General features: G+C 43.0%; 1 protein-coding gene across 6 annotated transcripts in view; it reads right to left on the bottom strand.

The window, feature by feature from the left end:
* LOC147019174 (plasma membrane calcium-transporting ATPase 2-like) overlaps positions 1–16,896 on the bottom strand; it is a 206,655-nt gene that overhangs the window by 120,282 nt on the left and 69,477 nt on the right. For 5 of the 6 annotated variants that reach the window (XM_085899502.1, XM_085899506.1, XM_085899501.1 and 2 more), the window contains one exon: positions 4,604–5,194. In XM_085899502.1, the coding sequence (XP_085755628.1) occupies positions 4,604–4,802 (199 nt within the window). In that variant the 5' untranslated portion in view covers positions 4,803–5,194. Of the gene's footprint in view, positions 1–4,603; positions 5,195–10,002; positions 10,082–16,896 lie in introns of those variants that run through there. The other variant, XM_085899505.1, reaches the window with a different exon arrangement.

Genomic DNA, 16,896 nt, shown 5'->3' with positions numbered 1-16,896 from the left:
GGGCCTTTGTTTCAAGAAAAATCAAGTTAATGGGTCAACAATTAATTAATATTTTTTGAAGGGGGGGGGGGGTAGAAATCAACAATAATACAGAACAAATGCGTCGTGTTATTAAATTTTTAATCTAAAACAAACTCAAGAACAAAACGTTACAACACAAAACCAATACGAGAAAGCATTCCAAAGTGGAAAGCCCATCCGCATCCACTTTGGACTCAAACTAACCTTAACGAAAACAACAGCTAAAAAAAAAAATTCAACAAAAAAGGTGGTGTATTAATTAGTCTTCTCCAGATTCTGAAAATAATGGTTTGTGGAAAATTTGATGACAAAAGCTCAATGTTTAAAAAAAGTTATGGCCTGGACAGACACACTGAAGCTGAATCGACACTGGTGGTGGTCGTATGGCAGCAGCTTCGCTGCCGGGGTCATTCTCCCAGCGGCATCATTCCCAGTAATACTCCCAGCTATCATTTCTTATAGCACGACTGTCGCTGATGCAGTGCCCCTCCACCAGTACACACACTGGAACTGGTACTCATTTCTCCGACCTCGGAAGGATGACAGGCTGAGTCAACCCCCTGATGTATTAATTCAGCGGCCGACGGGGCTTGAACTCAGGACCCTAGGATCCCAAGCTGCCACCCTAACCACTGAGCCAACACCAGGCTACAATCTATACTAATAAATGTCAGTGTGTATATGTGTGTGTGTCTCCTCCATAACTCAAAAACCATAAAACCCCGCAGCCTGAAAAACTTTGCATACATACTAAGGAACTCCAACAAAGTGCATGAATGAAAAATTGGGTGTTTGGGTTAATTAAAACACACCTTTTGAAGACAATTAAGGGCCTTATTTAATATCCTTTATTAGGCACATCCTCGGCCACCTCGCTCTATGGGGTCTTAAGGTACATCCTGGGTTACCTCGCTGGGCTCTGAAGCCGCGATGTATTTTGGCCTGCTCCACCATGCCTCGACTTGGAACAGGACGCAATGATTTCTTAATGATTGTTTTTTTAAAAATAACTTTCCTCACTCATATTATCGAACGCCTGATCATCAGAGCTACAAATTGCTGGGTATATTGCACTGCTTATAAACTCCCGGAGACGCCAGCGTTCGTGGCTTTATTTCATTTCCACACATGCCATAACCTCGAGAATCTCTTAAACGAATCTGAATTACAACATTTAAGCTCCAGAATTGAACTTGGCAGCAATTCCGACTGCTAAAACAAAAAGAAAAAGAAAGTGTTCATTTGTCCAATTCGGACATATTTGACATTTCAGCGTCTCCAGGAGGTCTGTGATTAGTACAACGGATAGGTGATCCTCATCTCTTGCCAAGCTTGCTGTTCCTAATCAACCATTTCATTGGAATGCTTGCTTGAGTACTTAAGCCACCTGTCGAGTGCTCTCCAAGCTGCTTGGTTGTTTGTTTCGGTAAAAAACGTTCCTGAGTTTCAAATCGAACATCGATTGGGCATACGTTTCCGCCTTTGTTGGGCCCCACGGTGCCGTGCGGTGGGTGCCTCGGGACGAGCCTCATCCACTGAAAATGTGAAATTATATTTTTACAGGACATCGGTTTGTTTAACATTTGTGTGTGATCTCCTTTTATAACACACCCCTCACTTGAACATCGACACATGTAAAAAGACAACAAGGTCCATCCGACCTCGTGTTTGCCATGTTTGTTCTCGCTGTGAAGGCATACAGTATAAACCGACATTTTGTGTTCTGGGCCTTGATATATTTTTGAATTGAATTTTGCTAATTTCCCACTTTAATTCATCTTTCAAAGAACTCTGTTTAAAGGTAAATCTTTGTGTTTGTCATTTTTATTTACTTCATGCGTGTGTACATTTGCACGTGCGCGTATGTATAGAAACTGTATTCCCATAACGGAAATTGGCACGAGGATGGGTGTGTGTGTGTGTGTGTGTGTGTGTGTGTGTGTGTGTGTGTGTGTGTGTGTGTGTGTGTGTGTGTGTGTGTGTGTGTGTGTGTGTGTGTGTGTGTGTGTGTGTGTGTGTGTGTGTGTTGTTGTTGTTGATTGGTAGCTACATATGTGGGTTTCAGAATGTGGAATGGAGACCTCGAAGGGCAGGCTCAATGTATCCACCTTCATTTTGGTAAGGGGTCACGATTCATGGACCAAGCCGTGAAGTTTTCTGTTCTCAAAGTTTTGTGCCGAGGGCTCTCTTCATGATCGGCACTGAGCCCTGGACAGCTTCCAACTGTAGTTAATATGTAGTCATATTCCCAGGGATGGTTTTTAATATCCCTGTGAGATTCTTCGTCATCATTCCCAGAGCTTCAACCATCACCAGAACAACGTTGGCATTCTTCAGCTTCCAGGATCTTTTCACTTCATTCTTGAGGTCTTGGTATTTTGTCATTTTCTTGATTTCTACATTGTTAGTCCAACATCACCGGAATTACCACCTCAATTAGCAATGCCTCCTCTTTTTTTGTACCCAAGTGTGATATCTGGTCGCAATGCTTTGTCTTCGATGTTCATGCACGATGGGATCATAAGGTCGAACGTGAGCGGAACTTCCATGTCTTCAGTGATTGCTTTTGGTTCACGTTCCCATAAATTCTCTGGAACTGGGATATCAAAGTTTGCAGGTGTTCCAGCAGGTTCCATTCATCTATCTCTTCTCTTCTCTTCTCTCCTCTTCTCTTCTCTGTGACCCAATTATTCATTAGTCTTCTCCATATTCTAATAATAAAGGTTTGTTTAAAATTTGATGACTAAAGCTCACATGGTAAAAAGATTACGGCCCAGACAGACAGACGATTGCAAAGCTCCATCTCCCGCTGCACGGGCGGACGGGCTGCTAACAGTATTAATGTCCCGATTCTGGCAAACAAGGATGATGTAATCCTCGTTGTGGTGAGGTGAATAACAACAAAGAAGAAAAAGAAGAATTTCCAACTCGAAGTCATGTAAATGTTATCTACAAACAGCCTAAGCAAATTAAATAGACCATGAAATGTCAACCAGTGCCAGGAAATGAGACATCATCGCAATCTGCATGTGAATGGTACGTAACAAGAGTACCTGTTTGTCATGGTAAAAGGCATGAGCCTGAAGGGGCTGTCACACCTTGACGTTTTAGCCAGCGTATGGCAAGGTCTCAAAATGTATGTAAAACGCTGGCGTACGCTGAACTATTGATGTTTTTTTTTAAGTTTTGGGCGTATAATAACGTGTTTGACGTATGCATAACGTATTTGTAACATACACAGAACGTTTTAATCACATATAGATAACTTATACCAATGAATGCTGAGCGTGTTGTCGGCGTTCACAACCTATGCCCAACGATAGTCTAACTTATGCATAGCGCGCGGCAGCGTATCGCCGACGATCACGTGGCGTAGGCTATTCATAGGCTGCGGCTCGACGATTCAAATCATAACCGCACAAGACATTGAAGTGTGAAGCCGCTGTGACACCTTGACATTTCAGCCAGCGTATGCCGACGTATGAAAAATTTGCTGAACGAAGCTGGCACACGTCGAATACGTTATGGGTAAGTTTTGTATACATTAAGAGCACACTGAAGCACGCTGGCATACGTCATAGTGCACTGGCATACGTCATTGTACGCCGAGTACGTCGAGAAATTTTCAGCATGTTGAAAATTTCCCGACGTATGACACACATTCCGCATACGCTGGCATAAGTTGTAGGCACGTTACGCGATCGTTGACACACGTTACTTGTAAGTTACTTATAAGTTGAAACACGTCGAGGTAATGGTTTGCGTCAGTGTTCCAGACTCCCTGGTTTTTTTTTTTTTTTCTTCGGTATGACGGTGATGTTGACACTTCGATTTCGAGTGCGGTTATAATATAATACAATTAATAAGCTGCCGCTCAACGATTTAAATCATAACCGCACTAGAAATCGAAGTGTCAACATCACCGTCATACCGAAGAAAAAAAAAACTCCCCAAAAAAAACAGGGAGTCTGGAACACTGACGCAAACCATTACCTCGACGCGTTTCAACTTATGAGTAACTTACAAGTAACGTGTGTCAACGATCGCGTAACGTGCCTACAACTTATGGCCAGCGTTATGCGGAACGTGTGAGTCATACGCTGGCATACGTCGGGAAATTTCAAGCATGGAAAATTTGTCGAACAGCTCGGCGAACTACAACGTATGCCAGCGTGCTCTTAACGTATGCAAAACTTTCCCATCACGTATTCGACGTGTGCCGGCGTTTTAGCCCAATTTTGCATACATCAGGCAAACGTTGGCTAAATCGTCAAGGTGTGACAGGGACTTAACCTGTGGAAAGGGAACATTATGTTTTGTCTTCCGCAACCCCTTTCCCACCATCCAGTTTCTGCTTGTGCCGATGCCAAATCAAATGAGCAGTTGGTTTGAAAAATTAAGGGAAAATTTTAATCACGAGGCATCCACATCGGCCAAAATGAAGATTACACGGCACAAAATAAATAAATAAAAAAATAAACTTGCAAGTCAACTTCCTTTAATGGCCTTTGTGTGATACTTGTAAATGTCATCGCAGTTTATACTGACCACCATACTTTGATCGAACAATGAATGCCCTTACCATCCACAGGTGAGGATTGAAGTTGGCGACAGAGACCGTGCACATCACCGTAACATTCGGTGACCTTGTGTATTGCCTCCGCTCCGCGCAGCTCCATGAATGACCTAAGTTCCATAAGGTCCACACCAAAGTCTTCAACATGTTTAGAACTTCTAGTCGAAGCCCTGGGTTGAAATTTTCCTGGTGGTGAAGCAGCCATGATCGTGAGTCTGGTAGCTGCAGCTGCAGCTACTCGCCAGCACCAGCGGACACTATTTCAAGACGGCGTCACACCCGAAGGCTTGATGGTGGTGACTGACGAGCAAGGCCTCGAGCTTTTCGACAATTTTTCCTTCAATTTTTTTTTTCTTCTATTCTCAAAATTTAAACTTTGCTCACTTTTATCAGTTTCGCTCACGAAGCAAGCACGATAGAAAAAGACGAAACCAGTGAGGTTGGTATGCAAGACGTGCAAAAGGAGTGAGGTAGATGGCCCAATATTGCTGAAGATTTATTGCGGTCACTCGAGTCGCGGATTGGGAATCTGGATGCTGGCCTCACTTGGCGGGTCTTCATACATTGTATTGACCATCGCAGCTTGGCATCAGACGTCTGTAAAAGAAAGAAAAACACACAAAGAATAAATTAATTCGTTTCAGGGTCACTTTTTGAGAAGAGGTCAAGATGGCAAAGGAATACACTGTTGGTCTTGACAACAAGTCATCACAAGCCACAACATTTTTTTTTTTTTTTTAGACAAGTAACCGATGCAATGAAATCTTGTGAATACGAGATTGACGTCACGGGTCCGAGTTCTTCGACTACCCGATCTGTCGCAAATCTCATGCCGTGTGTCAAGACTGTTGGCACATCAAACGACACGATCACAGACTTGGATCAACAGAAGCTGGAGAGCTAATCATATTTATTCTATCTGTGAAATGAATGGGGAACCAAGGTGACAAATGACGTCAGGACCTGGAAGAGCCAACATCTAATACAGACGAACACTCCAAAATACACTCACAAAACGGACATGTTGGAATGCATGCCCGGGCACCGACAACGCAGACTCGATCAGTGCTGTGGATGCAAATGAGCAGCAACCGCATCAAAATATTTCATCGGAACCGCACAAGGGGAAAAAAAAAAAATCATGCCACGATTATGAGAAAAGCCAGAGTGTTGCATGCGACAAGCGAATACACAGTGTTTGTCATGCACGACGTATCAAAATAACAGATTCTTTTGAATATCTCACATCTCATTAGCACATTTCAGTTCAGCTTCTATCCCCCTTTGATACGACTATCTTCTTGAAGTCCAATTAAGACGTCTTTTGTGCAGATGAGCCCACCTGGCACGGACGCTTTATTGCTTGATAAACGAGCACACCTGGATTCAACGCACATGTCTTGGACTCGGATCCCGAGTGGAATGCTAATCTAATATCGTCAACTGTTGTAGAACGAGTATGAAATCACGATACATGCGAGTTGCTATTTTTGGGGTAAAAGTGGAAACAAAAGCACGAGCCGAGGCAAACATCACAACAAGGACCTTTATCAGAACATTTTTTTTTCGCATTATGAATCAAATTATCTTCTTGATTTCTACCTTGTCGTTCCACGAGTCTCGGTTTTCCATGAAAACGTCATTCTACGTTGTTGGCCATTGCCGGTGAGCGAGTACAAAGCTAACCAGGTGCAGCAATCCTCGGTGCAGACACCGTGGCCAGTAGTGCATCGGTGAAGTGGTGCACGCTGGGTTCAGCATACAAATTGACAAGACAAAGTGAAAACCCGTGATGTATATTTGCCCCAGACATACACATACATTGTTACTCTTCGTGGTTCTTCCGCGGCGACAAATATTCCCACCCACCTTCTGGTGCGGTCAGCCGAGGAAATTTAGGACCAAGTCTTCGACTCAAGTATGTTACAGCAGGAGTTTGTAATCTCTCCAGTGTGTCGGTGATTCCTCCTCACCTACTCTGTGTGCACGACATCATGGGATCTTTAACATACACCAACAAATGCCAGCAAACGTGCTGCTGGTTTGAGGCCCATAGGATGGACGGCGCACACATTGATAACTCGCCTTACGTGCGAAACACCGATCGACAGTAGTTTAGATTCCAGTCGGGAATCAAACCCAGACAAGACAGCTCGAAGGTTTTCAGACACCGAGATACGAGCCTTTACTAAATTTAAGGAAAAAAAAAGGAATAACTGTTAAAATGAAAGGATAAATGCAGCGACAAGGTTTCGGTTTTCCCTTTGCACCTTTATTAAGTTACCACCTTTCCACGTCAACCATCTGAGTGACTTCCCATCCCACGGCTCCGCAAGCACCTCTCATTACAGATCATCACCCTAATTAATGCTTCCTTCTTGGTGAAGGCATGGTGGGTTTTGTGACTCACCCCTCCTGTGCTCCCTCAAGCTACAAATTCTTACACCTGCTTTTTGCTGGCTGGAGGATTCACGCATTCCTCAATACCAAATGGCGCAACTGCATTCCAATTATTATCATTCATGTTTTCATGCTCCATCAGGAAGGCATTATTTTCTCATCTCCGTCGGCATCCTCTCCTGCTCTTCCTCTTCACAATTACCCACCCACCTGTCATCTCCGCTTTCACTCTCTCCACACATTCACCCCAGGCACAGCCAATTCATCATGGTAACACAGCGGAGTAGTCCGTCATATACTCAATGCAACATCCTTCCAATGTGTAGAGTGCTCTAAGAACCCGTTTCAGCGAAGCACCACCATCCAGAAATTAAACAAATGCCGAAAGGACCCGCAGATTCCCACGGGGCAACACGTTGCTGCCTTTAAGAAATGGATGGATTAATTCACAAGTCCATTCGACTCCTCGATGATACGTTAGTTTGCTCGCACATAAACGTGCGACACTAACAATCCATCACCGTGATCGATTGATCGGATCCAATAATTTGTGATCAATCAAACGGATATCGGTGAACCGTCGCGTTAACCTACTGCGAGTGACCACAGAAAACAAGTACCAGTCACATGCCATAAATTAATTGTTTTTATGCTGAACCACTCAGCACCACCGAGATACCGCTTTTTTTCGCCAACCATACTGTATACCATTTGCTTCTGACCTGTCGTACCACATATACCATGGATTACACTGAACAACAAAAATTTTTTACTGGAGATGTGTAAAGTGATTTAGACTAAGTTGGGTACGCTGATTTCAAAAATCATAACCGTTTTGCTGTTTCACGTCAGGATTTTCAGTAACTGAAATCCTGACTTCTAGGCAATGGGAATATTTCTATGAAATTTACAAAAATTCATTTATTCATTTATTTAATCATGAATGCTTCAAAATTATAGAAATTACAGAAAAACTCCACTAGAATGTAATTAAAAATGCTTTCGGCATTTGGCTTTGCGTTTGTGCTGCTCTGTGTCAGTTTCACGATGCAGGAACCAGCAGAAATCGCCCATCATGTTCGGGTTGTGCCACCCTTGGTAACGCGTCTCCATGAGTGAAATCTCTTGGTGGAATCGCTCGCCGTGCTCGTCCGAGACTGCTCCCAAGTTGTCAGGGAAGAAGTTCAGGTGCTGGTGTAGGAAATGGATTTTCAGGGACATCCTGGAGCCAAGTTTCCTGAAGGACTCCAGCAGCTGCTGCACTATTTCTTCATAGTTGTCCGTGCGCTCGTTCCCCAAGAAGTTGTCCGTCACAGCTTTGAAGCTCCTCCACGCTGCCAGCTCTTTGGGGTTTAGAGTTGTCGGAAAAGTTTCGTCCTTCATAATCTGTCGGATTTGCGGTCCAACAAAGACACCAGCCTTGATCTTGGCCTCCGCCAAGGTGTTGCCAAACTTTTCCTTGAGGTATAAAAACCCACGCCCATTCAGATCCATTGCCCGTACAAAACTTTTCATCAAGCCGAGCTTTATGTGGAGTGGTGGAAGGAAAACCTTGGCTGGGTCGACAAGGGCGACATGCTTCACGTTGTATCGACCAGGTACATGCTCTTTTCGCTCTTCCCAATCTTTCTTCGTCCAGTGATTCTTTACTTGTCGTCTCTGCTATCCCAGAGACAAAGGAAGCACATGTATTTCGTGTAGCCTGACTGCAGCCCTAACAACAGCGCCACCACTTTCAAGTCTCCGCAGATGTGCCAGTTGAAGTCATTGTACTTGATGGAATCAAGCAGCTGCCGCATAGTCTCATAGGTCTCTGTCATGCCGAACGCGTGAGCCAGTGGGACTGATGGTTTCTCGTTGCCATTGTGGAGCAAAACAGCCTTCAAGCTGTTCTTCCCCGAGTCGATGAAGAGGCGCCAGTCTGCAGGATCGTGATCACACCCAAGTTCTTTCAACAGACCGTTGATGTCACTGCAGAATGTCATCGTGTCTTCCATCTCAAAGAACTCAGCCATGTCTCTGTGACGTGCTCTGAACAAGGATATCTTGGTGTTAGGTTCAAGTAGATTCCACTGCTGCAGCCTTGATCCAAGCAGCTCTGCCTTCGCCTTTGACAGCGAGAGATCTCTTACAAGAGCATTTAAGTCTCCCTGGTTCAGAAGGTGTGATTCTTGAGTGTCGGGTTCAAAAGGTTCATCATCACCATCCTCTTCACCACTGCTTACAGCTATGTTCTGATCAGCTGGAGGTGTTGGAACGGGGTTCTCGTCATCATGAGGCACAGGTTTACGAGCAGAGACGCAGTCAGCGTACTTGATGTGACCTTTATTCTTCTTGTTGAAGCCGGCGATGCTTGTGCAGCAGAAATAACAATCATCATGATGATTCTGCGGCTCACGCCATATCATGGGCACCGCAAATGGCATGCTCGCGCGCTTGCCCACCAACCACTGGGTCAAGGTTGTGTGACAGCTTGTGCAGCAGATGTGTGGTGCCCAGCTCTGTTCTTGGTCCCCCACCTTACACCCGAAGTAGTGAAAGTAGGCGGCCTTCATTTTCACTGCTGTAGATATACTTCGCTGTTGATCTTTTTTGGTATACCGACCACAGACATAACAGAAGTTGTCAGGATGATTGGTACAGGAACGCCTACTCATCTTTATCTGAAATAAAGAAATATAACACAAGTTAACAACAATTGTACGAAATAGACATGTTAAAGACATATGTAAATTTCATTGAAATCCTGACTTCTAGGCAATGGGAATATTTCTGTTCCTGAAAATCCTGACGTGATACAGCAAAACGGTTATGATTTTTGAAATCAGCGTACCCAAATTAGTCTTAATCACTTTACACATCTCCAGTAAAAAAAATTTTTTTTAATTTGTTGTTCAGTGTTATCAATGATTATCAGTGGATATCATCCAACCACATCTATATTTGCCAAAAACTGTTCACATTTTAAACCGATCGTTTAAAATCATCTTCTATTGGATGCTCACCGCTCACAAAAACAGCTCGTGGCACAAAACAGTTACGCGGTGAAGTACCCGCTCAATTATGAGGTCAAGAAGTAAGTCTGAGGCCCGATCTGGAGAAGAAAAATGGAGCTGTCATAGCAAGAACACAGACCGTGGGCAACAAGCCATCAGGTCAAGCAAACTGCATCGTGTGGGTAAAAACGAAATACGTACGTGGCACATCAACTGTCCACTTTCTACCAGACTTGTGCTCACAAAGAATTCAATAAACAGATAAGAACATATCCACAATCAAAGCAACTGAATGTTTTACATGCAGCAGGTTGTAAAGATGTTTTCGACATTATCGAGCGACTGCGTCGACGAAACATTGCTCGGCTCTCCGTTCACGAGAGCATCCGCGGCCAGCTGTAGAGCGGTGAAATTAACATGGCCACATTAGAGCAACACAGAATATGGCCTTGTTTGAGCACTTTGCAGGATCCAAGGATCTCCATGACAAAGCCATGGCACCCTTTGCATTTGGAGAGGTGGCTCACTGCACCGACGACGGAATGAAACAAAACCAAACAATAATTCAGCAAGGAGTATTTGCTCGTAAATGAGGGAAGGGGTTTCTTGCATCACAAGGAAGAGGGGTGAGGTGAGGGTGAAGGACTGGGAGGTGGACCTTTGGTATTATTATTTTTTTTAATTGTTGCAACATAAGAGGATATCCTTTTTCTACAAATAAATGTAGAATTGTACACAATGCCAGTCCTCATACGAGTTTTTATCTGACACCACATCACATTGCAAGTTAGGGGTTGGCGACTCGGAGTGCATTGAGATTCTTTCATGAATGGGATGGGGCCTGGCCTGACATTCAACTGGGGGTGCTTATGATGGCAATTTGCTCATCATGATGGCGAAAACTTGCCCATTCCTTCTCAAAAGAGGACGTGACATCGTAAACATCCACCAACAATCCATGCCAGCACACGAGTCCTCAGGTTCACATTCCGCCGACGGATGGTGCACCCGGAGATGCACCGCCCTCTCTGCCTGCAGCACATCAGGGTGACGATATATAGTTGAGGTCGACAATCTAACGCAGGTTAAACAGATGAATGGCGAATGTGCAGACTCCGTGGCATTCTGCTCGCTTTGCTCAAAGCAGATGCTAAATCAAAGAATACACAAGGACTAAATATAAAAGCGTTATAAGTGATTATCATTTCATTGAGGTCCTTCACAAATTTGTGATCAATTAGTGTGTGTGTGTGTGTGTGTGTGTGTGTGTGTGTGTGTGTGTGTGTGTGTGTGTGTGTGTGTGTGTGTGTGTGTGTGTGTGTGTGTGTGTGTGTGTGTGTGTGTGTGTGTGTGTGTGTGTGTGTGTGTGTGTGTGTGTGTGTGTGTGTGTGCGCGCGCAACAATCCTTCCCACCGATTGGTTGGACAGCTGGCCTGACTCCACCCACCCACAATTCCATCCAAATGAAAAATTTTATGGCCACCATTTTGGTGCTCCCTGCTCTGCAGACCCAAAGACATCTCGGAGCAGTCGAATTCGCAATCGCGATGCTTGGCCTCGGTGATCGAGACAGCGACCTGTTAACTTCTGCAGCGCCCAAATAACTGCATGGCATTCTCTCAAGCAGATATCAAACCCAAGTCATTAGAAATTTGTCTGAGGTCATCATTTAGTTTTTTGAATTTTCACTTCAAAATATTCGATATTTGCAAAATGCAATCGGAAGGAAAACAGTGAAACCACAAATTACTTCGGCCGAGTAACAGAGACGGTTTTCACTCCACTGCACATGTGCAATATCCCTCGGCAACACACCGTGGGGGTCTTGGTGGAAGACGACGAGTCCATGAGAGTGAGCGGCCATTATGGAAAGCGGAACATACGCAATTTGGATTACATATTTCTTTATATAAATCCCACATCATGCATAATGTGTGAAGAGACCTGTGAATGCTTCGCCAAGCACACCTCGGATCAAGAAGCAGCGGCAGAATGTAACTTCAGTGGAGTTATCAGCATCGGGAAGAAGATAATTGGTTTTGAGTCGTTTATTGTTCCATCATTTTTGTGTATCTCATGGGATTGCGAGTTGGACAGGCGAGCAAAAGAAGCCATGACCTGCCCTTGGTCAACCATCTCTTATGCATATCTCATGGGATTGCGAGTTGGACAGGCGACCGTGACGGGCCATGACATATTCATGGTCACACATCGATTCCACATATCTCACAGAATTGTGAGCAGGAAAGGCGACCATAACAGGCTCATGGTCACATGTTCGATATTTCAGGATGACATGCTCATGATCTCATGGTCACAGACATACATTTTCACATATCTCAAGGGATTATCAGTTGGGATGGGTGGGAAGGGGTTTGAAGGCTTGAAGTTGGTGGGGTGGATAGGTCGATTGGCATTCTCTCAGGCAGGGCTTAAACCCATGTCCCAATAAAAGGCCTTTGTGCGAGGTCATGTTTTCCTTTTAACCGTCTGTGCATACTTGCATCAGGAAGTAAGATCATTGGTCTCGGGTCATTTGTTGTCACATCTTTTCTGTGTATCTCAGGGGATTGCGAGTTGGACAGGCGATCATGATGTGCTAAGACCTGCTCATGGTCACAGATTTTTCCGCATATCTCTGATTGCGAGTTGGACAAACAAGCATGACAGGTGGGGAGGGAGTTGAAACGCTTTGAGTGGGGAGAGGATTGATGCCTTCGGGTTGGGAGGCGGAGGTTGAGGACTTGTGGTTTTTGAGGGGGTAGGGAAAGGGGGAGTGGGGAGAGTTCAGGATTGAAGTCATATTTTACATTATGTGGAATTTCAATTGATCCCCACAAGTATAATGTGTATATATATATATATATATATATATATATATACATATATATACATATATATATACATATATATATATATATATATATATATATATATATATACATATATATATCGAAACATGTGGAGTGTGACGATAACCCCCCAACCCCCCACCCCCCCATCTCCATTGGACATAGTCCGACACCAAAGCGTCACCTCTAACCCAGAGGCTTCAGCCTGGCGACTCTGTCAAACAGACAAAGATTACATGGTCAACATCAGTTAAACATCAAACGGAGCCGCCTATCTGGATTTGCATATCAGCTCACTGAATTCAATGACAAATTATGAGGTCAACAAGGGTAGCTTGTACATGTTGCTGCGTTTGAGCCTGGGGGGTAACTACTGATATCTATATGTCCGGGTTCTTCCCACCATCTTTGTTCTTTGTTCGTTTTACATTTTTTCCCAATTTTTTTTTTCTTTCCACGATTCTCTTTATTCATTCTAATTATTGCTATTTCTTTTCTTTCATCTATTTTACTATCTATCTCAGAAGTGAATTCTTGCAGAATATTTCTGGAACGCTCACTTGGTTGCACCTGGATGTGCTTGAGGGTTGTGGAGTAGCAGCTGAAACCTGAATCCTATCCAGGTTCCTCCTGACGACTCCATCTTTGCTCTTTACTTCTTCAGGTTCCTGCTTGGTCTTCCGTTTCGATAGGACAAAAAAAAGAGTTCAACATTGGCCAAAATTTCTAAAATTGTCAATTTTAATCCGATTGATTTGAAATTTGAAGAGGATTTGCACATTTTGGTCATCGATTTCAACTACCAATTATTTTTGAGGTCAACATTGGCCAGATTTCTAAAATTGTCAATTTTCATATGGTTGACATTAAATTTGAACAGGATTTTCATAAAAATGATGGTCATGTGTCACGTGGCTTGGCAGCCATATTGGATCCAAGAGAAAATCTTTGAAAATCTTTGAAGGAGAAACCGCTCAACTGATCAAAGAAAAATTTAACTAAATGATCAACTACCCATGGGAAATATGGTTTGATAAAGTTGAGGTCATCGGTTACATGGTCTGGCAGCCATATTGGATTAAAAAAAAATTTAACCTTATAAAAAAACAAAAAACAAGAGTTGGCTTGCACAAAGTCCTTCTGACGACTATGCAGGGTATGTATGTATTCTATGAATAACATCTAGTTTTTCATTAATATATTTTCATCAATATATTTTCATTTACAGATGCTTTCCATTCCAATGATTGTGTGATTTTTAAGGTGCATCGGCTTCAATGTCCATCGGCACGCAAAATTTCAGCTTTCTACACCACGTGGAAGGAACATTAATATCAGTGAGTGAGTGAGTGAGTGGGTGGTTAGAATGAGCTTTATATATTAGATATGCATTTTTTCCTCTTTTTTTTTTAACTCCAAGTACGTGTGCAAACCAACGACTGAGCATATACACCACGTGCGTAAAGGAAATGAATGTAACTATCAATATTTGTAAACCCCCACATGCACCGTCTGGACCCAAGAATATTTGCATGAGGCATCATTCTGCATTGTAAATGCTATGGTTAGTGGTTATGACGTTTACCCCATTCAGACAACTTACATTTATATATAGATACAAGATATATATATATATATATATATATATATATATATATATATATATATATATATATATATATATATATATATATATATATATATATATATATATATATATATATATATATATATATATATATATATATATATATATATATATATATATATACATATATATACACACACTGTAGACCGGCATCCCATCATTGGACAACTTTTCTTGGTTGCTTTATGCAGCTTTCTTTGGCTGGAAGAGCATGGGGGATAATTTATAGAAATCCTACCCACCATGGGTAATTGATGAGGTGAGATCTGATTGGTTATTCCCTCCAATTATGGGTGAGAGATGTGATTGGGTCTTGATATTTGTATGTTAACTGCTATCGGCATTACACGTGGTCCTTGCTTGGAAGCCTTGGTGGTGACCGCTTCTGTCTACGCTGTCGCTGATGACTCACCAACAAGTAAAGAAACCAGTTCGGCGGCTGAGGTGGGTGTGCAGCATTGGGATTCTCACGTATGTATTGGTCATGAATAGCTGTAGCTGAAGAAGAACCCAGGTAAGGTTTGAAACAGCAAAGGGCTTCGCTTGTGTAGCTTTTATTGGTTGCTTTAAGCAGCTTTCTTTGGCTACAAGTGTACAAGCACATGCACACGGGCCGACAGGATGGCCGAGAGGTACAATGCCTACAAAACTAGACTATCTTGGTTGCACAAGTGTCCACCCCCCCCCCCCCTTATAATCGCAATTATAAATTAGCTCAGGTGTAAATCACACACCAAGTTAATTGGCCTCCACCTGTGTTAAATTGAAGTGATTCTGATTATTTCAGAATAAAATTTACAGCAAAGACTAAACCATGAGCACCAAGGAGCTTTTAAAAAGACCTCTGGGATGAAGTTGTGGAAAGGCACAGAGCAGGGGATGGGTACAAAATTATTTTAAAGGCCTTAAATATCCCTTGGAGCACAGTCAAGACAATCAAGAAGTGGAAGGCGTATGGTACCACCAAGACCCTGCCGAGATCAGACCGTCCCTCCAAACTGGATGATCAAGCAAGGAGGAGACTGCTCAGAGAGACCACCAAGAGGCCAATGGAAACTTTGAAAGAGCTATGTACCTTCATGACAAAGACTGATCACTGTGTGATCACAGCACTCCACATGTCTGGCAAGAAGAAAGCCATTACTCAAAAAACACCCACCTTGAGTCCCGTTTGAGGTATGCAAAAAATCCATTCTGGAGATTCTGAAGCCACGTGACAAAACCAGGATGGAACTTTTTGGCCAAAATGCAAAACATTACGTTTGGCACAAATCCATCACAGCACATCACCCAAAGAACACCATCCCTACTGTGAACCATGGTGGTGACAACATCATGTTATGGGGATGTTTCTTATCATCAGGGACTGGGACACTTGCCAGTGTGGTAGGGAAAATGGACGAAGCAAAATACAGAAAAATCCGAGAGGAAAACCTGCTGCCCTCTGCAAAAAAGCTGAAATTGGGACGGAAGTTCATCTTTCAGCATGACAATGACCCGACGCACACAGTCAAAGCTAAACTGGAGTGGCTAAGGAACAAAAAGATAAATATCCTTGAGTGGCCCAGTAAGAGCCCCGACCAAAATCCAATCGAAAATCTGTCCCATGACCTGATGATTGCTGTCCATCAACGCTCTCCACGCAACTTGACTGAGCTTGAACAGTTTTGTACAGAAGAATGGGCAAATATTGTCCAATCAAGGTGTGCAAAGTTGGTAGAGACCTATCCCAACAGATTCACAGCTGTAATTGCTGTCAAAGGTGCTTCTACCAGGTATTAACTCAGGAGGGGTGGACACTTATCCAACCAAGATATTCTAGTTTAGTATTCTTAATAAATTTTCAGAAATTTTTAGAATTTCTTTTTCACTTGGAAGTCGTGGGTTACGGTGTGTAAATAAAGGCGGGAAAAGTCCGATTTAATGTAATTTGATTCCAGGATATACGGCAAACAAAAGGTGAAAATTTTGAAAGTGGGGTGTCGACTTTCTATCGGTACTGGACGTACACTCACCTCGAAGCCATCCAACTTGGGTTTGAATCCTGACCCTGTCATCACGGTGTTTCACAAGCAGAATGATTCATCAATGTGTGTGCTGTCCCTCAGATGGATATCAAAATGACATCGCTCCTGCCGGCATCAATTGGTGGAAGTTAATGATCACACATTGTCCTTCGCCAAGAGTAGCCGAGCTATCCACAGCACCCTGAACAAATTAAATTCCTGCCCCAACTACTGCTGGGAAAGGGATGGCAAGCCACCCAGGATGATTCCTGGCCAAGAAACTGATTTGGCAGAGCCAATGCTCGATAACACAGAATATGGTACATCGGGTCGGATATATATATATATATATATATATATATATATATATATATATATATATATATATATATATATA

This window comes from Eptatretus burgeri, chromosome 10 (assembly GCF_056783735.1).
Source record: "Eptatretus burgeri isolate ZD-2024b chromosome 10, Ebu_testis_v1, whole genome shotgun sequence".
Classification (NCBI taxonomy): Eukaryota; Metazoa; Chordata; class Myxini; order Myxiniformes; family Myxinidae; genus Eptatretus; species Eptatretus burgeri.
Note: the sequence above shows the minus strand (reverse complement) of the source record. Positions and strands in the feature narration are given on the sequence as shown.